The 23,371-nt window shown below is 39.4% G+C and overlaps 1 protein-coding gene across 1 annotated transcript; it reads right to left on the bottom strand.

The window, feature by feature from the left end:
* Positions 362-23,025, bottom strand: RNF103 (ring finger protein 103). The gene is made up of 4 exons (XM_005662399.3): positions 22,339-23,025; positions 19,783-19,922; positions 9,853-9,968; positions 362-2,380 (listed from the first exon to the last, which is right to left on the bottom strand). Exons 1-4 carry the CDS (start codon positions 22,562-22,564, stop codon positions 805-807), a joined length of 2,058 nt encoding a protein of 685 aa, XP_005662456.1. The 5' UTR covers positions 22,565-23,025; the 3' UTR covers positions 362-804.

The raw sequence follows: 23,371 nt of genomic DNA, 5'->3' as shown, positions 1-23,371 counted from the left end.
TCATTGTACTATGTTTCCAACTTTTCTGTAAAAATTTCTTCAAAATAAAAAGTCACAAAAATATATAAAGTAATCTACGTGTGGCTAATATGCTATGGTTGACGTTATTTACATGAATATGTGCATAAATGATTTAATATTTTTAAAAAAGTCCACAATGAAATTCCTTCCCATCAAAGCAAACCAAGCCAAAAGGTGAACTGGCACCACGTCTGGCTAGTGTGAGCAATATCATTTTGTCTTTTTTTTTCCCCCACATGAGTCAAGAATCATATATGACTTACCTGTGAAATTAACAAACCAGCAAAACACAGCACTCAGCCACCTTATCAAAAACAATTTAACATTGGAAAAGCTATAATTTTCTGGTTTTAAAATAATTTATTTCATAGGTCTGTTTTAATTTCAGGTCTCAGAGCATACATTATTTAACCAAGAGGTGCTGGACAGAGATTGTAAAAAGGGAGGAAACATTTAGGATAAGAAACCATCTCAATTCCATGAGAATTTGATCCTACCTTGTAAAGTCTTGCTAGGATAAATTTCTATCATACTTCTTTTGTGCTTACAAAAAAACATTAACTTCTGAATTGGCAATGTTGTAAATAAAAATTTTTACAATTAAGTATGCATTCAAATTGACACTCAAGGCAACCAAATAACTGTCATCAACATTAGCATAATGTGTATTTCCTGTCACTGCACTAACATTGAACTAAACGTCAAACCACAAAAACATGTGACTAACATTAAAAAGGCAAGCTGTAAGACACGCAGAGCTTATAAAGGACAAATTGCACATGGTTAAGAGGGGACATCATTTGACAAGGACTGGTGTTGTGCATATGGCTGCTTTTTTTTATAAGAAGGCCACCGGCAAACAGGGCAACAGTGTCGGCCCCCAGCCAACCACATCACAATGCAATTCTGATGGAACACATGACCACAAGGCAACCCCATTAGCAAACATCCATTTTCGAAATTCTCTAGGCAAACAACACACTCAGTACAGTGCAGCATATCAGCAGGCCAAGTTAACCAATCTGGTTCCATATCTTCATTACTGCTATATGAGCCGTATGATCTCCCCTTCCTTTCATAAGCGGTGGTCTGACAATATTTACTGGCACATGAACAAGCCTCGGCATCACTGTGACTTGTTTGCCCCGGAGAACTGTGAACTATGCTTTGTTTCTCTTCAAATACTTCCTTCTCACTGCTCAGAGTGTCTGTGCTCTCACTGTCTGACTCATGCTCAGTATCTTGAGAACCCTCTGACATTTCCTCTTCCGACTGGACTCCAAGACATTTAAATCGCCACATTGGCAAGTTTTTTATATAATCAGTTGGTATCAGAGGGTGAAGCCAAAGGTCAGGGAAAGCTAATCGCTCCAAGAACAAGTCGGGGTCTTCATCCCAATCAGACTCTACGGGAAAGTTCTGAAAAGAAGTAATTGGGTGGAAGAGGTAGCTGGTGTACCAGTCCCACAGACTTGATAACCATTCTAAGTTATTGGCATTGACTTCATCATTGTTGTTGTTACGCCGTCTCTTCTTCTCAAAGTAATCGATTAGTAAACCGTGTCCAAGGTATGTACTAAGAAACAAGGCTGGGTGTGAAGAATAAAACATCCAATCCGCCCTTACCCATGAAGCCAGTGTGGTTGTGTTGGAATATCTCAACAATTTCAAGCTATATTCATAAAAGCTATCTAAGTAAGGGAGTTGTAAAAAGCCCAACACAGGTAGCCAGGAAATAATTAATAGAGAATTATATGTCCCTAAAGTGCTTATGAGAACCACAAATCGCTTTATGGTAGCTCCTTGTGTGATAAATAAGTCCATCCAAGCCATAAGATTAACTAGAACCAAGCTCAAAACAAACAAATCATTTACTTCGGGTTGCACTGAACGCAAAAATGAATCCATGGCCTGAAGGGATATAAATTCGCCTGTGTGGTTTCCATATCTGTAAATTCCTTCAGGAGTCCTAAGTATGTATGATGGCATGCTATATATACCAATATCTGTCATATAACTCTTGTTGTCCCAATTTTCCACATTTACAAAAATAAACTCAACTCTTCCAGTAAACTTTATGCTTAGTGCAGAGAAGAAAGCTGGGGGTTGGTCAAGGTTGGCAAATAGGTATATTTTTACCCAATATTGATCACTTTTATTCCATTCTTCTTTCAAATGTTCAGCATCATAAATGGTTTTGATCCGAGAAGCTGCATGCGCAGTTATCCACTTAAAAATGTGCTCTACTTCAATCTTGCGCCCACTGTATTCTTTAAGCATGACTTTCCCTTTAGAAGTACTCGTTTGTGGAACAGACATAATGAGTGTGGATCGCACCCAGCCTCTTCTCCTGCAGTATCTATAAGAGAGGAAACTGTAAGTAAACAGCTAGGCTGCCAGGTGAACTAGCTTACTCATCTTCACCGCTGTGTAAAGTTTGTCTTCCCTGATAAATTTCCTTATCCCAAAACAAACAACTTACAAACAATCAAAAGTAGTATTAATACCTGGCAGTTACATAAGAGAAAAAGCAAGCTCTTTTTATAGCACTTTGGATTTGTATCTGTTGCTTTTTTATTCTTTTTTTTTGGCTGCACCTGTGGCATGTGGAAGTTCTTGGGCCAGGGATCAAAACCACACCACAGCAGTGACCCAAGCCACAGCAGTGATGTCAGATCCTTAACTCACTGAGCTACCACAGAACTCCATCTATGTGTCATATAACTCTTGTTGTCCCAATTTTCCACATTTACAAAAATAAACTCAACTCTTCCAGTAAACTTATTTATTTCTTTTTTAAAAAAGAAAACTGTAGCTTGAAAAGCCTTTGAGTGAAGGGAAGCAGCAAATACATCAGCATCTATTATCAATCTACATTTAATGCATTACATGCTGTTAAGATCCAAAAGGAAATAGGAAAATAATTCCTGTTCACAAGGAATTTAAAATCATATTAAGGAGATAAAACAAAAGTATGAAATTATATATTCTATTTCTAAATGATGTAAAAGACATTTTTTAAAAGGGAGTATTATTAGGAGTTTGATCTGGTGACGATTTCACAAAAGGCTTGGGAATTGAACTAGTTCTTGAAGGATGGTTAGATTTGGGTGGGCAAAGAAGAGAGAAGGAAAGAGATTATCTTAACTGCTGAGTCTCTGACCTGAATGCAAGCTCCTGAGGGTAGGAGCCATGCTGTACCCACTTGTTAACCCATGTACCCACCACACGCCTGATGCACAGTGGCACTGTCACACGGTAATCTGTATAAAATTCACATAGAAAAGAACAAGTCTTGTATTCTTTGTACTGTCTAATATCTTTAATGAGGACCAAGGAGTATTTAACATAGAACAATGTTAATAAATTTTCAGATTAAGATGAGATTCAATACAAGTATGACCTCCATTTTACAACAGAGTAAATATAGACAAATTTAACTAAAATTAAAAGTCATTTGTTTAGATTTATCTAATGGGGTCACTCCAATCCTCTTAGATATGGACAGGTTCTTGCTATAATATTTGCAACAAATTTCTCGCCCTAAAAAACTACACGATGAGTGAAAGGAGATACTGGAAAATGAAAACAGCTGTTATATTACAGTAAAGAGATAATCGGTGAAACAATTTTCCATCTTCCTTTTTTTTTTTTAAAAAAAGGTTTTTTTCTAAAAACCTAACATGGAGTTTTATGATATGTAAATTTACCTTAGTAAAGTTGAGAAAAAGAAAACTACCACGTGGATATATTTTGTTCATTATAGTCTTATAAATGAACAGTAATAAGTGTTTAATTTTTATTTTGCTATTCAGAACACTGATGTAAAAATCATTTGCTTTACTTAGTAAGTATGGATAATCTTAAATTATCCACATTTTAATAGAGAGAAATGAGAGAGAAAAGTCTTAACAACACTGTATATGGTTTTGTGATGATGATACAATCAATTTTATCTCAGGAGTTTCATTACATAATTTAAGAGAACACAACATGTTATGTCACAAAGACAAGGTTAGTAATGACTCTGAGAAACTATCTGGGTGACTCCGAATCAGAGACCACAACTCAGCTTCTTGTTGAGTTAATTTACTTCCTTAACAAGAGAGATACCATTAATATCAACATTGCTTTAACTGAAATGGGTTACAATTACACACTCCTACAAAATGAAATATCTCCTATTCTATAACAGTGTATTTATCCAAAGCAAAATAATTGACATAAATGCTGTTTTTATCCTGCCCCTCCCCCAAACAAATCAGGGGCATATAGATAACTGCCTTATTTACATATTAAATATCTAACTAGCTTTACTTTTTTAATTGCATAGGATACTTGTGATGATACATTTCTATTCTTGGTCATTCTTTTCATCCTTTTATAACCACCTCAGATAATATCTGGATGACGTGTCATAAATTAAATGAGTCTTTGTGACACAAAATTTTACTATGTAAAACAGGCAGTTTTCGTGCATACATTTCTTTGTGGAAGAAAACAAATGTACTATATGCTTTCTTTTCAGTTCAGAGCTAAATAATAGTTACAAGGGTTTTTTTTTTTGTCTTTTTTTTTTGCCATTTCCTGGGCCACTCCTGCAGCATATGGAGGTTCTCAGGCTAGGGGTCCAATCAGAGCTGTAGCTGCCGGCCTACGCCAGAGCCACAGCAACACAGGATCCAAGCCGCGTCTGCAACCTACCCCACAGCTCACGGCAATGCTGGATCGTTAACCCACTGAGCAAGGGCAGGGACCAAACATGCAACCTCATGGTTCCTAGTCGAATTCGTTAACTGCTCCAATCATTTCAAAAGAAGTTAAGACTAACCAGGACAGTAAAAAATTGGGTATGTCATCATATATCTTTCAAATTAAATCATACTTTTCAAACTCTGAAATCCAAAACACAAGTATACCATATTAATTTTAAAACCCTACTGCTAACAAAAATGAAGACTAATGTTCGTATTATTTTTAAGAATATTATATTACTATATATCAATATAAAAACTTCTGCCAATTAAAAAAAAACTTTATAAAGGCCTGAATAAGTTCAATGACAATACCATGTAAATATCCTTTAGTTCTTTTTTTTGTTTGTTTGTTTTAGTCTTTTTAGGGCTGCATCCTCAGCATATGGAAGTTCCCAAGCTATGGGTCGAATCCGAGCTATAGCCACTGGCCTACGCCACAGTCACAGCCACGCAGGATTCGAGCTGTCTTCGACCTACACCACAGTTCACGGCAATGCTGGATCCTTAACCCACTTAGGGCTAGGGATCGAACCCAAGTCTTCATGGATACTAGTTGGGTTTGTTACCGCTGAGCCACAACAAGAACTCCTCCTCTGGTTCTTAAACCTTTGAGATCTCTTAGAGACTCTTAAGACTGAAAATTATTTTAAAACAATGGCTAGTGAGTTTTGGAACTCCAGCTTCTGGTAAGGTACACTGTATTTAAAAAGCAAAGTTGGTATTTCTGTTTATATAGTGCTATTTCCTCAAGGTCATCTGCCTCTCTGGCCTTCCTGTCCCTCACCAGTGTCCCCGTTCCCTTCCTTTCTTCCCTGCTTCCCGTGGGCAAGCCTCCCTGATTCTTTCACCATAAGCTCTCCTGGCCCCTGTTATCATCAGCTCCTGTAAGTCCAGTGTCTTCCATCTGCTCTTTACTATCCCCGCCCCATTGCTCCAACCTCCTGAAGATACAGGCTCCAGCTCACTTCCTACTTCTCCAGAGAGGGAGGGCGGAAGAGCATGGACCCAGCAGGGAAAAGCCCTCTGAGACTGATCACTTGGTTGGGGAATGAGAGGAATTAGGGCCAGGCATGCTGGTTATGTGGGAAGGAAATGAAAACTGCTGCCTCGGACAGAGCCAGCTGCTGCATAGAGCAGTGGTCTTACCTTCTTCTTCTTTTTTTTTTTTTTGTCTTTTTTAGGGCTGCACTCATGGCGTATGGAGGTTCCCAGGCTAGGGGTCAAATCAGAGCTGTAGCTACCGGCCTACACCACAGCCACAGCAACACAGGATGTGAGCAGTGTCTTCGACCTACACCACAGCTCACGGCAATGCCAGATCCTCAACCCACTGAGGGAGGCCAGGGATTGAACCTGCGTCCTCATGGATACTAGCTGGGTTGGTCACTGCTGAGCCGCCACAGGAATTACTGGAATGTTCTTAAGGGGAGTTCAACAGGTCAGGAAGGTACTGCTTATAGTGTGACCAGTGATTAGAGGAGGATGCCTGGGAGGCCACCGTAGAGAAGTAACTACAGTCAAAGAAAACAACATAGGCAGGGGAGTAGAGTTTTGCTGTCTTTAAAAATTTGAGGTCAAGACGATGACTCAATTGTTCAACACATGACCAAAACATTTACTGAATAATGTTATTCTCTGCCCAGTTACACCCTGCATTGACATGCTGAACACTCGTTTCTATATCTCCCAATTTTGTTCCTCTATATCTCCAGAATATTCAAAAAAAAAAGAAAGATAAGAATGACTCTGACTAAGCACAGCATTTATGGCAACAAGAGTTTTTACTCTAGGTGACTTTCTGAATAAAAGGAAACAGAAACTGATATAAGTAACTTGGCGTCAAGATTTTCATCTTCGGAGTTTCCATTCAGTGGTTAACGAATCCGACTAGGAACCATGAGGTTGCGGGTTCGATCCCTGGCCTTGCTCAGTGGGTTAAGGATCCGGCATTGCCATGAGCTGTGGTGTAGGTTGCAGACGTGGCTGGGATCTGGCATTGCTGTGGTTGTGATGTAGGTCGGCAGCAACAGCTCGGATTAGACCCCTAGCCTGGGAACCTCCATATGCTGGGGGTGCGGCCCTAAAAAGACAAAAGATAATAATAATAATACCTTCATCTTCATGATGAAACTGAAGATGACGTAAAAGTGCTTTTTTAATAACAAAAAATTATAGCTCCAGTTAAGAAAGAGCAAAAAGTTTCTGAAAAAAGGTCTCTTTCATCATAAATGAGAGGTGGGATTATTTGAGGATGAAAGACTTAGAAGAAACTTGGAGATAGCTTATATGTACCTCCTCACCATTCCTCAGCTAGTATAGAATCAAAGAAGGCTTTTCAAAAGAAAAGCTGGAAAAATTTGCACTCAACACCTGGACTCAACCATGATGCTCCTGATGCATTCTGTTTTATAAGATTACATTAAATTTTTTTTTCACTTTTTCACTCTTAATAGAGTACCTTCAATTTAAGATGCACTTAGTTTCATTTTGAATCTTTTTTTTGTTTTTGTTTTTTGGCTGTGCTCATAGCATTTGAAAGTTTCCAGGCCAGGGACTGAACTAGAGCCACAGCAGTGATAAGCCAAATTCTTAACCCACTGAGCCACGAATGAACTCCTCGAACTCTTTATTAATGTTATCTAAGAACTTATATTAGACTGAAATACGTGCTTAATCTTTATATTTTGTATAAAAGTATATATATATATACTTTTTTTTTTTGGCTGCACCTGTGGCATATGGAAGTTCCCAAGCCAGGGAGCAAATCTGCGCTGTGGTTGTGACCTACTACACAGTTATGGCAATGCTGGATCCTTAACCTGCTGCACCATAAGGGTACTTCCATTTTTACTTGATATTTTCTAATATATTTATAAATTACAGTGTTTAAAGTGTATTATTCAGTTCACTGTTTAAAAAATAAATTCTGAATATTTTTCAATAAAATAGTGATAAGAGTACTGACTTGCGGCAGTATCTGAAAAAAAGTCAAAATATCAGAACTATTATTTGTTCTGCTATTGCAATCACCAGTGGGGAGGGGGAGAGATCTTTCACTCACTTAGACTTTACATGGGAATGACGGAATAAGACCAACTGCAAGTGTCATTGGTAAACAAAAGGCAGAAATATTAATGATTTCCTTTTCATAAGAACATTAACACTTAGGCTATCTCAGACATGTCAACCAAAGCATTAAAATGTGATCAAGGTTGAAAATGAGAATAGGAGCTTTGTGGGAAAACAAGGAGACTAAATGAGAATTAGAAGACACAACTTCCCTTTCTATCCCTAACCTTCGGGGGGGGGGGGGATCCTCCTATCACAGATCTCACCCTCTCTTATGAGTGAGAAAAACAAGGACAATGAGAACTGAAGTAACTGTCGGCCTGAAGAAGAAGGGCCAGAGACCCTGAGCTGTAGCAGAGGTGGAGAAGGGTTTTCTACAGTGAATGGGTTTCCACTGTGACCACATATAAGGGACACAAGTAAGTCAGGCCCAATCCACCTACATTAGAAACAACCTGGGAGTTTCTACATACATATTACATGCCCCGCCATCAGCAAACAGAATATGCTGTACACACTGATCTTCCATTAAACATTTATTGATGAATAATTAAATGAATAAATGAATTCAATTTTTTTTTTTTTGTCTTTTCTAGGGCCGCACCTGCGGCATATGGACGTTCCCAGGCTAGGGGTCTAATCGGAGCTGTAGCCACTGGCCTAGGCCACAGCCACAGCCACAGCCACACAGGATCCAAGCCATGTCTGCGACCTACACCACAGCTTATGGCAACACTGGAGATCCTTAACCCACCAAGCAAGGCCAGGGATCGAACCTGCAACCTCATGGTTCCTAGTTGGATTCACTAACCACTGAGCTACAATGGGAACTCCAATGAATTCAATTTTTAACTTGGCACTAGAAATTGAAATAAAATACATTTCAAAGAAGAAACAATGGAATAATGAAACAAGAAATACTGGAAATGAGGACAAAAAGAAAAACAAAAATGCCTCCAAAGCTTCTTGTCTGAGAAAGTGGAAAAAATATATTAAAGGACAGAAAAAGAAAAGGTAGGAAGGGCATGTGATTTGCTAAAGAAAAAGATGAATATGAATTTGAACACTAGGTTAGTGAACAGGATGTATCCAGGGGCACTTGTAGGCAGATGGAAATGAGTGTCAAAATGCAAAATAGAGGTCCAATTATGGAAAAAGGTTTAAATCAGCACAAAGCCATATACTAGAGTCTTTTGGGGAAATAAAATTGAAACAAAAAGACTGAAGACATACTCTAAAGAGTCATCCCTGTTAGAAAGAACACAGAAAAATGAGACGAGATCTCAAGGGAGAAAATAAGCTGCCAGTTATCAAAAACTATTCATCAAGTACCTGTGTAACTAACAATGTGCTAGACATTATAATTAACTTTCAGTTTAAACAGGCTTCTAATACCACTGTCTTTATTATATTAAAAAATTCTGGTCAGGAGTTCCCATCATGGCTCAGTGGTTAACGAATCCAACTAGGAACCATGAGGTTGAGGGTTCGATCCCTGGCCTTGCTCAGTGGGTTGAGGATCTGGCATTGCCGTGAGCTGTGGTGTAGGTTGCAGACACGGCTCAGATCCTGCGTTTCTGTAGCTCTGGCGTATGCTGGTGGCTACAGCTCCGATTGGACCCCTAGCCTGGGAACCTCCATATGCCACGGGAGTGGCCCTAGAAAAGGCAAAAAGACAAAAAAAAAAAAACTCTGGTCAGGGAGTTCCCACTGTGGCTCAGTGGTAACAAACCCAACTAGTAACCATGAAGATGCGGGTTTGATCCCTGGCCTTTCTCAGTGGGTTAAAGATCCAGTGTTGCCGTGAGCGGTGGTGTGGGTCACAGATGTGGTTTGGATCCTGCATTGCTGTGGCTGTGGTGTAGGCCAGCAGCTGTAGCTCTGATTTGACCCCTGGCCCAGGAACTTCCATATGATGCATATGCGGCCCTAAAAAGCAAAAAAAAAAAAAAAAAAAAAAATTCTGGTCAGAACTCAAATTCTACGAGTTGCCTAATCAACTTACCTGGGATCACTGGAACAGTTAAACGTGCCTGTACGTATTCCAAATCTTGACACCTTTTTCACCATTTTCTCCCAGTGGATTTTACCCACCAAAGGACTTCTGTCATTTGCTATGACCTATTCCCCCAAAAGAAAAGCAGAAACTTTAATCACCACTTACATCTATAATTTCACTTTTTTTGACAAATATATTCTGTTCCCAGATCTTATTTACTATATAATCATATTATCACTGTAATTTTAGTAGAAAGAGCAACTGTCCAACTGCAAAAGATTTAAAACACTGATATATAGTACAATAAACTCTCACACTCTATGGCAGTTATGTAGACGGGGAGCCAAAACCATAGTAAAAACCTGGCCACCTTTTCAACCATGTGGCCTGTTCTCTAGAACAAACTTACATAGGAAGAATATGGCCCTTAGAGCCATTTGTCTGCTCCGAAAAGAAATTTTTATTTATTTATTTAATTTTATTTTCCTTTTTCTCACATTCTCATGCTCCATCATAAGTGACTAGATATAGTTCCCAGTGCTACAGAGCAGGATCTCATTGCTTATCCATTCCAAAGGCAATAGTTTGCATCTATGAACCCCAAATTCCCAATCCATCCCACTCCCTCCCCCTCCCCCTTGGTAACCACAAGTCTGTTCTCCATGTCCATGATTTTTGAAAAGAAAATTTTAAGTAACCCAAATAAAACTTACTAAAAATTACCACATGTGGGTTTAACAAGTTCAAACTCAACTTTTTTTAAAGTATAATTATGGAGCCACGAGTCAAACACATGTTTTCTATTAAACTATGCTTGACTAAATCAATACTACTACTTCTAGGGCTTTTTTCTTAACAATCATAAAAGGTTTTAGCATATTAAATACATTACTATTATAGATTCTCATTCTTGAACTTCTACTTCAAATTAGCAAATAGCTTTCAAACAATTAGGATTGGGAGAAAAAAAAGTGTTCTTTTTTTTTTAAAGAAAGAAAAAAATTATAGATTAACCTTCAAAATATGTAGTGACGCCCTTCTTATTCTTTCTAATTGCTTACACATTTTCCCTTTATTTCTTAATCTTCCTTTCCAGAGACACCAGGAAAAACAAACAAAAATTATATATTAAAAATGAAAATAACTAGATGAAAACTTAAAGCCAAAAGTGTCCTATATCATCATGAAACCATCTGTTTGATTTATTTTAAGCTCAGGGTCTATAGGCCAAGTTTATTTTCATGAATGCTATAATACTCATACTACTTAATTCAAAATTACAATACAATACTCTGGGGGCCTCTAATCTTTCTAGGAGGAAGGGCCATTTTCATGTTCACAAAGCCTCTGAGGAGTGAAATCCCAGGTGAGGGATTGTATGAAATGAGTGTCCGGGAGCGGCGAGAGACGGTGACAATACCTCTCTGGCCCCTCTGCTGGGAAGTCTAACAAATTTCAAGGGCAGCAGGAGGAGAGAATGCACATGGTGGTGACAAGTGACTTACAGTCCGCTTCATGTGCAGACAGACCACTGTCTAAAACCCCCTGCTATACACTGATACTAGCATCTTCACACCTACATAGACACACACAGATAGGTAACATTTTGTAACATAACTTTGATACTTAATAAATACATACACAGACACTTAATTCAGGGCATTGAACAAATAGTTTTAATTTTTTTTTTTTTTTTTACTTTTGTTTGTTTTTCCGCTGCACCCATGGCATGTGGAAATTCCCAGGCCAGAGACTGAACCCACACTGCAGCTGCAACCTTCACCACGACTGCCGCAATGCCAGATCCTTAACCTTTAGGTGAGGATAAATGGTCTTGTTGAGGGAGACACAAGATATTAAAACACTCAAATGGCTGAGGTAGCCAGGAGGAGAAAACATGGTCTTAGTAGGTGAAGCACTTTCTGAGGAGGTTCACGCAGGTTACGGTACCCAGGAAGTTCCTAACTTCATTTTTCCATCGTCTAAAAGTATTTCATAAATTTTATCTGAAGAATACGTGAGATCAAGTGCAGCAGACTTTTCTTTTCTCTTTTCTTGTCGTTACCACTGAAGAGACAATACCACAGTTCCTTTTTCCATCAAGTAACCAAAGAAATCTTGAAGCTACTTTTCAGATTAATCAGAAGGATTAGGAAATTGTAAAATCCTATCGCCACACTCCCCAGTCTTTGCGCTCTTTTTAAAAAGAACTAGCCTTTCACTCCTATTTCCTGATCAAGGCTTCAAACAACCCAAACACTTCACATCTATGTTTATGATGAAGCTGTGTCCAGGGGTTAATGAAGAGGTTGCTCTAATCAATATAAGGGTTGGCCCTCCATCTAGGGCATCTTTCAGTGAAGATCCTTGTCACTGAACAGATATCTTTCAGACTTACAAGACCTCTCTAATGCTAGGAAAGGAAGTAGGAATGAGAGGGGGTTGTTCCCAGGGGCCCCTGGTTACAAAAAAGTGTGTGAAGAGAGGTGGGACCATCCCTGAGGCAGGTACATGACAATTTTAACCTGGGGCCTTATTTATTCAGAAAGCTATCTCAACACTGCTTTTGAAGAGTTTACTATCCCTAAGAGAACCACACGAAAATGAAGAAAAAAAAAAAAATCCCTTAGGCACTGCACAAAAGCATTTTATTTGACTCTATAGTTATATTTATGCAATTATAAATTGCTTTGTCCAATATCCTATACAATTATATTACTCAACTGAAGGTTTAGCATAAATTAAATTTGGTGGAGGCCAGATTATACAACCACTAAAAATGTTCCCACGGAAGAACTCGTCTGGCTTGTCACATGGCATAGTAACATACTCTAAGTTTATTACTGCTGTGTCCCATCAGGAAGAGTTTCCAGGCTATAGACCATAACCAACAGCACACAGAATGACTGTGAATGGCATTCACACTGCTGGTCAAAGGGGAACATGTTCCCTGGCAGTTCACGAAGGATGAAAGATGCTGCATTCTCTGGGGCGGGGGCGGGGGGCATTTTCAGAGACTAAAAAAAAAACTAGATGAACGTACAGCCTGAGTTCCAAGTCTCAAGTCTGGACTAGGCCAGGCAACACAGGCCAGAAGTGAAGCACTCTTCCTCTTCCCCTCCTAGGCATCTGCCTCTCCAACCAGCATCTGTATAGCTAGTATGGCATCTAACTCAGCTGGGCACTAAATATTTATGGTGGATTAAACTGTTTCAGCTGTTTACAGTTTAGTAACTCATTCTCTTACTTCTGACTATATAGGTTCTCTAAAGGCTGCAAATTTCTGCTGTCTGTTATAACAAAAAGTCCCCTTCCCCAGCAGCCTGTCATCTGGATGTTTTCTGACAAACATTAGCGTAACTAGCTCCTTGCTGTGCAACTGGACATCAATGTTCTTGACCCTGGTCCCACATGAAGACTTCCATTTCAGTGTATTTAAAAATATACTTTTTTTCCAGAAAAAAAAAAAACAAAAAAAACCCCAAAACTACCAGGTTTTCCTAGTACTAATTTTCCTAGGCTCCACTTCATTGTCTAATAGTTCTTTAGGTTCTCTCAAGATGCTAGCATCATCACAGACCATCTAACTGAGCTGGGAAAGATAATCATCCGCTATGATTTTTACTGGCCCACACATTTTAGTAAGCCAAACTGTAAGCTGTCTTATGGCACAGACTGTAGGTTGTTTGTCTTTTTGGCCTTCAGTGTTTATCACAAGGTTCAGCTGGCAGACATTAGATTTCAATAAATATTTGTTAGACGGTCGGATGAATGGATGAAACCAATGGTTTGCTGGTAAATGTTTAACAACCAGCTCTCTAGAAGAAAATGGAAGCTCTGGTTTCTATCATTTCCTGATTTCCTTGGTGTTAATATTCCCACATGGCTGATTTTAAGTTAACCAATGTAACATCGTGAAAAGTGGAGATGGGAAGAGATAACAACAATTTCCCTTCCCGCAGCAGTATGAGCTGGCTCTAGCACACCACGGGATGGAACTGAGCTGGACCGTGTGAGATGCTAAGTTCCCATACTTTCTGATGTCAGTCTTGTGTAGTCCAGTTAAACTTACAAAGAAAAACTGGGCCTCCAGTTACTGCCTAGTCCCTTTCACATGTATAAGACAAAATGCACACACTTTTGCCTATTTTTCAGAGGTGGGCTTTATTACTAATCAGAACATTTGTCATATCCCTTTTAATATTGTTAATCCCCATATAACAAATACAGAGACTAAATTAAATAACATAACCCCATATAAAAGGAGTGAAGAGCTATGATATTTTCTGCATCTCTCACTACCTCATTGTTAACAGGGAGTTTCTACTTTCAAGTTACCATGGACTAACGAAAATATAAAATGCAAATTATATAAAATCATTAAAAGTGAAGATGAATAACTGGCAAAAATAAAACTCAATGGCATTTCACTATTTCTTTTTGTTTTTATGACCATACCCACAGCATATGGAAATTCCTGGGCCAGGGACTGAATCTGAGCCACAGATGGGGCAACACCAGATCCTTTAACCCACTGTAATGGGCAGGGGAGGGATTGAACCCACGTCTCTGCATCGACCCAAGCTGCTGCAGTCAGATTCTTAACCCACTGCACAACAGCAAGAACTTCTGATTTCATTATTTCTTTGGTAACCTCACTAGCTTTCTTTATCACTGAAGAAAAATAAAAACTTTTCACTACAAAATAAAGAATAAGGTGGTTTGCCATGTATTTCACCTTTAGCATAGTGTCAAGAGGATAATAGACACATTAGAAACTCCCTGAGCAAAACTACTACCCAGGAGTAAAAATAAACACGTTTTAAAACAGCTAGTAACTCTTTTCAGCCAAACAGGAACTATATTAACTTAATATGTCAGTAAATATTGACCTAAAACTTTACTTTAAATTGCACTATGCTTCTCCCTGCTACCTCAATTCCAATGATGTAAAATTCCTTATAATGTGACAAAGCCAGTAGTGAACAGACAGCAAAGTCCCCCTTTGCACTTCTTTGAACAAAAGTCAAAACAGGAAAACAGAAATGTTTAGATAAGGACAAATCCATAGAACCCACAGTGGATGCTAACTTCTCTATTTCAGAAACCCATCCACAATTCCATCTGCCTCTCTGACCAAGAAGCTTTTGAAAGAAAAGTATCTTCTATTTGGGATGCTAAAAAGACTGGCTGGCAGCAGAATCAAAGAATCCATAGAAGTGGAAATTTAAATAGCTAATGAAAGATATGAGGTTAGGTTAGGAACAAAGAAGGAACACCTAGCAAGTCAGAAGTGACAGAAAAAAGATGACTTGATTCTTCCATGGATTACACAGTGTATCATTGGTGACAATGTCCCGTATGTGTTGCTGCCTTGCAAACTAAAATTAGTTCTTTCCACTTCATATTACAGAGAATACAGGAGAGGCACGGAAAAGCTGCACCTGAGAAGAAGCTAATGCTCCATAAGGATAATTCACAAACACCAATATGCTTTAAAACAATAAGGAGAAAGATGTGAAGACCAACATGTATTATTCACAAAATAAACTCACGAGTTACTGAGAAGACAGAAATCATAAGGGATATAGGATGAATTAATTACAGAAATTCATTTTTCCTTTTGTAGTGTCATTCTGCATGCAGTGTCATCAAAACAGACAATCAACCTAGATTACCAACCAATTCTAGAACTGACCAACTGATGGAACAGCTAAATCATATACCCATTTATTAAAGTCACGTTTTCCCTAAATCAGTAAATCTAGTCATCCTTTCAGTGACATAATATATGAAGTCTAAAGTGATAATTATCAGTCACATGCTCACAACCACATTTTTCTCTATAAATACAAAAGGACAGTATAATTCATCTCAGTAAGACAATGATATTAGAAACCTGGGAGGAAAAGAAGAACTTTGATGTGCTTAAATATTTCTGACACAGGATACCTAAAATAAAGGCAATATGAAAAAGACTGAATTGGTTGGGATCTATGCACCCTCTCAGATTAAAAAAAAATAACAACGATACGGCAAACTGAAATTGTCAGCTTCTTTAAAAACAAATAGGAAACAAAAACTTAAATTGTTGTTGTTGTTTTTTTTTTTTTTCTTTTCAGGGCTGCACTTTCGTCACACGGAGGTTCCAGGGTAGGGGTCAAATCGGAGCTACAGTTGCCGGCCTACACCACAGCCACAGCAACTCGAGATTGGAACTGCATCTGCGACCTACACCACAGCTCATAGCAACGCCAGATCCTTAACCCACTGAGCGAGGCCAGGGATTGAACCCACAACCTCATGGTTCCTAGTCAGATTTGTTTCTGCTGCACCACAATGGGAACTCCAAGAACAACTTAAATTGTTAACTGAATTCTTGAATATTATCCTTCACAAGAGATTAGATAAATACAATCTGAGCTGAAAGAATGACAGGCAACTGGAAGATTATTTCTTTTCTGTTTTTAGAAGATATTTTCTTTCTTCCTTTTTTTTTTTTTTCTTTTTAGGGCTGCACCCATGGCATATGGAAGTTCTTAGGCTAGGGGTCGAACAGGAACTACAGCTGCCAGCCTACACCACAGCCACAGCAACAGGGGATCCAAGCCATGTCTGTGACCTACACCGCAGCTCACAGCAATGCCGGATCCCGGACCCACTGAGCAGGGCCAGGGAACGAACCCGCATCCTCATGGATACTAGTCGGATTTGTTTCCTCTGCATCGCAAGAGGAACTTCCAGAAGATATTTTCTATTAAAAAACAGAACAACACAGCCTTCTTTCAAGAGCTTAAACCAAAGTATCCATACTGATTAGCTTAGCTGGTGAATTCATAGTGCTAAGGACACTGTGACTGAGGTTTCGATCTAAATCTCAGTTGTTCTACAGAGACTGTTCTTCCAACCTAAGCCAGCCATTTGACAGATGTAAGCCACTAGCCCGAGGGGACACAAGCCAGTGGTGATCAGTGCAAACCTTGAAAATCACTGGAAAAACTACGTCCTTCTGCACCATTAACACACTGAAAACCATACAGTAAATACATTCCATTTTTATTTAGGAGTCATTTTTAACTATCAATTCCTACATTGTCAGAGAAAAATAATTCCGTGATTAGGATTTATATTGCTAACATTCACTACCATTCATTACTTGTTCTTCACTTCATCCAAGGGTCACCTATTCCGAGAATTCTTGCCACTCTCGTCTCCTTGCCCTGCTTATTTTTCTTCTTAGCACTTTCCACTAACTGATGTTAGATTAAATTTTATTTCTTTAGTGCCTCCCTCTCCCAACTGGAATGTAGGCTGCCTGAGAGGGCAAGGACTCAGCCTGGTGTACATTCCTGGTATATATATCTACAGGGCCTGGTATATATAACTGTTGAATAAATGGTTCAAATTTTGTAACATATTAAGAGAGTTTAATCCATGCTTATCTTTAATAGGACATCAAGAGTAGTAGATCATTTGTAAGCCAAGAATATATTGCTAATTAGTGAAATAGAATGTTTGTTATTGATAAGCAGCACTCTATATACCAACAGGATTTCCAGGCTTTTGACCTGGCTTTTCCAATTTTAGAAGGTGTGCAGCATCTTTACATTCATCTCCATAGGCCCGATCAATGTGTGGACAAACATTTACTCACAAACATTTATTGAGAATGAACTGACTATTCAGTTCATTCTCAGTAATAAAACTGAAATGATCAAAACCACTAAGTCTTCCCTCAATCAGACTATCAGAAATAAACATCTGGGAAAAGAAATGGAATAGCTATTTATAAAGTAAAACTTTACAAATGCCGGTTTTTTTTGTTTGTTTGTTTTGTTTTGTTTTTAAGGGCTGCATGTGGGGCATATGGAAGTTCTCAGGCTAGGGGTCGAATCAGAGCTGTAGCTGCTGGCCTACAGCACAGCCACAGCAATGTAGGATCTGAGCCCACATCCTCATGGATTCTAGTCGGATTTGTTACCAGCAGGAACTCCGCTAGTTTATTTTTCAGTAACAATAATTTACCACAGAAATAAACTAGAGTTTGATGGATAACGTATAGGATGTACCAAGACCTCCTCCCAGTCTTTCCATTTGCTGATCTTAAAAAATGCCATATTATCTGGAGGAAGAGCACAAGTAAAGGATAGGTCCTAGATATCCAGTGCAATCGTCTGACGGCTTCCCCAACATCAACCCATCAACCCTGGGGACTACTCTTCAAGGATATATGTATTTATTTGAGACCGTGTACAACAGAAAATCTATCTACTCATGAGCATATAGCAAGTTAGTGATAGGACCAGATCTCCAACTAAGGTCTCTGGATTCACAGCCTTTTCTACCCTTTTTTGAAGTCATTGCTTCCAGAAAGAAATATGAAGCAGCAGCTATTTTGTCTTCTATGCCCTGAACCAAACTCTGCCAACACCATTGTGAAATGACAAGAACATTGGACAAGAAATCAGGGAGCCTGGCATTTGAACTTGGTTCAGTAATCATAATTTCAGCTGATTTCATGTTGTTAACTTACTTAACATTAATTTACCTATAATTTTAAAAATTAATTTATCCTTTCCTTAAACAATATTTATGAAACTACATGTTCAATATAATATTGATATTTCTAATTTACATAAAAATACACAAATGATAATGTGTGCCCACTTACTTACCACGAGTGGTACATAAACCACGCTTTTATAACGATTTTTTTCTTCTTTTTTTAATGTTATGGCTGTACTTGCAGCATATGGAATTTCCCGGGCTAGGGACTGAATCCAAGCTGCAGCTGCTGACCTACACCACATCTGTGGCAACATGGGTCTATCCTTTAATCCATTGGACTGGGCTGGGGACTGAACCCGAGCCACTGCAGTTAGATTCTTAACCCAATGTGCCATAATAGGAACTCCAAAAGATGATTTTTTTTTTTTTTTTCTTTTTTCTAGGGCCGCTTCAGCGGCATGTGGAGGTTCCCAGGCTAGGGGTCTAATCGGAGCTATAGCCACTGCCCTACGCCAGAGACACAGCAACACTGGATCCTTAACCTACTGAGCAAAGCCAGGGACCGAACCCGCAACCTCATGGTTCCTAGTTGGATTCGTTAACCACTGAGCCACGACAGGAACTCCACAAAAGATGATTTTTAAGGCCCTTCATAGCTCTAAAATTCTAATATGCTAATTAAATCTCAGTTTTGATAGCACAGGAAGGAGCTAGGGTGTAAAACTATAGTCTCGTCAATTTCATGAGCAAAGTAATAAGCACCCCACCATTCCCTTGAACAGCTCTTCCTCTCTAGTCACAAAGTTGGCTATTTTCCCAACAGAAGGATTCCCTTTATTGTTGTTGTCCTTTTTGGCCACCCTGCAGCATATGGAGAGTTCCTGGGCCAGGGATTAGATCTGAGCTGCCATTGCGACCTACGCTACAGCTGCAGCAGTGCTGGACCCTTTAATCCACCGTGCTGCCCGGGGATTGAACCTGTGTCCTAGCACTACAAAGATGCTGCCAATCCCACTGCACCACAGCAGAAACTCTGAAGGATTCCTTTACTTTTACTTTCAGGTTCTTTCTTTAGAAACAAAAATTATTTGGATCACTGAATTAAAAACTGGAGTTAACAAAAACTGCAAGAAATAGCACAAATCACTAAATAAAAAGAATATATATGTGTTTCTTACTTCAATGACTAGCCAACAACCAAAATGGATTTGCTTCTGCTGATTCTAAACAAAATAGTCAACTCTCTTTCCCCAACACTTTCCTTTCCCTACTCTTTAATTAATTTCATGTTCTTTGGTGGGACTCGGGATTCTCCCTACAGGAACTGAATTATAAGTAAGAAACAAGAGACAAGTACACAAAAGTATCACCAGCTGGTGACTACTATTTTGGTAAAAATAATTTTACTTCTATCATTGTTTCCAATACCTGAACCAGCCAGATGCCATCTTTTGTGTCTTCTACAAGCTCATAGAAGTGCATTTCACCACTGAAATTGGTACTAGAAACAGATTCAGATGCTTCTTCTTCTTTGAGTGCAGAATAGAGCTCACCTTCCATCAGATCACCTGAACAAAAGAAAAAATAACATTAAGATTTAAAAAATCTTATATTCTCATCTTCAATGATTAATTCCATTTTACACTGTTAAATTATGTCACAGGAGTTCTCTTGTGGCTTGGGTTGCTGCTGAAACTCAGGTTCAATCTCTAGCCCAGGGAACTTCACATGCCCCAAGTGCAGCGGAAAAAAAAAAAAGGTCATTATACTTTCATTGCACTCTACAGAGGAATGGAACCTAAATACACCTATTTAAGATTCAAACATTTAGTAAATATGTAAAGAATCTACTATGTGTCAGGCAAAAATGAACAAAAAAATAAAAATCCATCTCCTCATGGAGTTTATAATTTGGTGAGGTTACCACATAAATTAGGAAATTACTGAATTTATACCAGCCCAAAAAGCCGTCACAATATTATATAATTCTGTCCAGGTATCAAACAATTTTTAAACAGTATGACTTATATACTTCTGACTTATAAGATTTAGAAATGGGTTTATAAAATTTGCCATCTCCATCTGCTTAAAACAGCAACAGGACTTCTATGGCTTGGAGGTTAGATACAAAAGATTACCTGTAAGAACAAACTCCATATTTATACACAAATTTACAGTGTATATTTACAGCTGGTATCATGAAATAAAAAGTAAACACTAATGTCAAATTATTTTAACTTTTGCCTTAAATTTTAACAATTTGAAAACAAGCACTGTATCAAGACAGCACCAAAACCATTCATAACGGATATGAATAAACTGCTACACCAAGACCTCTCTGCTATAAAATGTGTGATCTGAGTCCTATTTTCGTGGGCTGCATGTATTCTTTACATATTATGTGCATGCCTCGTACACTCAAAGTTGCAAGTATTTTTAGGCCACAGAAAGGCAACACTATACAAAAGCCAAAAGAAAAAAATGTTATCAAATTATTTGACCATGAAAAATGATTTGACACGTTACATTTCTAAACCTAGAGTTTATTTATTAGGGATCTTCTACTTGACTCTATTCCTCCTACCTCCCCATCCCAGCCATGGTGGAAATAAGTCACTGTTTAGTCAGTAAACAAGAGGCAAGAATAATACACAATTTTTTCATTTTCTCTAAGGGAAACTGTATCACTTTTACAGGGAGTGTTGCCTTCTCTATCCCAGTAGTGATCTTAACCTACAAATATCTGAGTGCTAAAGTCCTCAGGAGTTAGTATTCTTATCTATCATACTACTTGGCTATAGGACACTAAATAAGGGAAAAAACTGTCTTGTAAAAAACACAGCTGACAGATATACTTGAAACAACAAAAAAAGATAACTATCAGTTTCAATTGCTGGGTTCCTACAGCAACCCAGAATGCCTTTCTCAAATTACAGTACCTTCCTCTTCCAGGAAGTATATCTAAACAAAGTTATACTCTGTCCAGGGATGAAAAAAATTGGGCATATTTCTCACCCAATCCTACACCAAAATCAAGTTACTGAAAATGCATTCAAGATGTTGTTTCTCTTAGCTCTATTTCAATTCTATTTCTCCACTCATTTAAGTTGATGTGGCAGTGCCTGTGACACAGAAGGGAAAAAAGTTTACTTTCAAGATACAAGGATTTTTTTAAAAATCCAGACAAAAATATAAATAAGCTCTTTCAAAACAAACAAAACAAGGTAGGCATTCACAAAAAATATTCACCTTATTTTCTCCAAATTAGCTCTCCAAGTATGAAAAGATAATACCGTACGGTGTACCCTTTCTCTATATTTAAACTCATTTAAAAAATTTAAATCTCAGAAAATTTTTTTTTCTATTTCTTTAATTTTGCATTGATAATGAGCTATGGATTTTCATCAAACTTACTGTGACAAACATTTCATGCCACCAAGTCATTAGGCAATACACCTTAAACTTGTACAGTGCTGTACATCAATTATATCTCAATAAAACTGGAAAAAAGAAATAAAAATTAAATCTTAGGCCTAAATGCCTCTTTGATATTAAATATTCCAATGATGATTTTCCCTTTGGGTAACTTGCTATTACTATGGTGACCAATGCTGCTATCTACAGACAACGTTTGAAGGTTTTGCCTTTCCTTTATATTTATGAATTTCGAGCGACAAATAATGCTTTCCAGTTTGTAATCGACATTTCGGAATTTTGAGAAAATCACTCAACTTAGTAAACAATGCTAAGAAGCTGCACTTTAAACTGTTGTTTTAAAATAACCTTAAAAAGAAACACCAACACCCCTACAACGTAATTGTAGCCTCCTTCTCAAAACTGCGATTTATATTTTTGGGGTAGAAATCCTGGACAAAGAAAATCTGGTCGGCTCTGGAAGTGGTCTGCACAACCCTTCCAGGTACGGCCTCATTCTTGGGGACTACCAGGTACCAGGAAGGGGACCCTCGGGGGGCCGATACTCGCCTGACTTTTCCACCAGTTCCCGGACGTCCTTCTTCTCGGGCAACCCCGAGTATCCCAATCCCCGGCACTCCAGAATGGTCTTCAGCTTCTTGAAGCTCAGTGCCACCGGATCCACCAGCTGGGTGGCAAAGATGCCAGTTTCATACCACACAATGGCTTCAAAAAACCTGGCCAGGACGAAAAGGACCAAAAAATAGAGGAGCAGGAAAAAAAGCTTCAGCCACATCTTTCCCTGCTTTCTCTCTTTGCAGAGAGCTCAGAAATCGAAGAGAAGAGTAGAGAGGGGAGTGTGTATTTACAGCAGCCTGGGCGAGGGCCCCCGGTCGGCGTGTGGTCCGGCGCCCGCCGCCGTCACTGTGGGGCCATGCCCGGCGGGAGGCAGGTGGATCGGCGATTCGTGCGGGGGAGAGGAAAGGACGAGGAGGGGCAGAGACGCAGAGCCTCCCTCGGGGCCTTCCAATCAAGAGGAGAGAAAAATAAATGGAAAAAAATTAAAAAAAAAAAAAAAAAAAAGCCCATGAATTAAACACCGAAAGGACAGAGGTGCAGGGAGAGCCCGCGGGGAAGAACCAGCTTGAGGGCCGTTTCCCTCGGCGCGGGGCGCTAACCGAGGTGGCGGGGTCCGCCTTTCAGCACCGTAATCTCAAGAGGATTAGGGGAAAAGCCAAAAAAAAAAAAAAAAAAAAAAAAAACCCACCACCAGACCCACAAAAGAAGCGGAGGCCGGGCAGCAGGCCGGGGCCGGCGGGGCAGCGGGCCCGGGAGGCGGTTGGGTCTAGCCAGGCCAAGGCCGGGCTCCCGCGGCGGCGGTCAGGAGGGCGCGGCACTCGGCCAGGGCAGGCCCGGGGCCCAGCGCGGGGAGGAGCGGCCGCTGCAGCGCCGCGCCCAGCGCCCAGGCCCCAGGCCCCGCCGGCCGCCCAGGCTCCGCGAGAAGCGCGGTGGGCACGGCGGCGGCGATGGCTCCAGGCTCGCTCCGGCCGGCGGGCGGCGCCTTTCAGGCGGGCGGGCACTGGGGCCCGGCCCGGGAGGGGGC

Source organism: Sus scrofa, chromosome 3 (genome assembly GCF_000003025.6).
Source record: "Sus scrofa isolate TJ Tabasco breed Duroc chromosome 3, Sscrofa11.1, whole genome shotgun sequence".
Classification (NCBI taxonomy): Eukaryota; Metazoa; Chordata; class Mammalia; order Artiodactyla; family Suidae; genus Sus; species Sus scrofa.
This window is presented reverse-complemented; position numbering and strand designations above follow the sequence as displayed.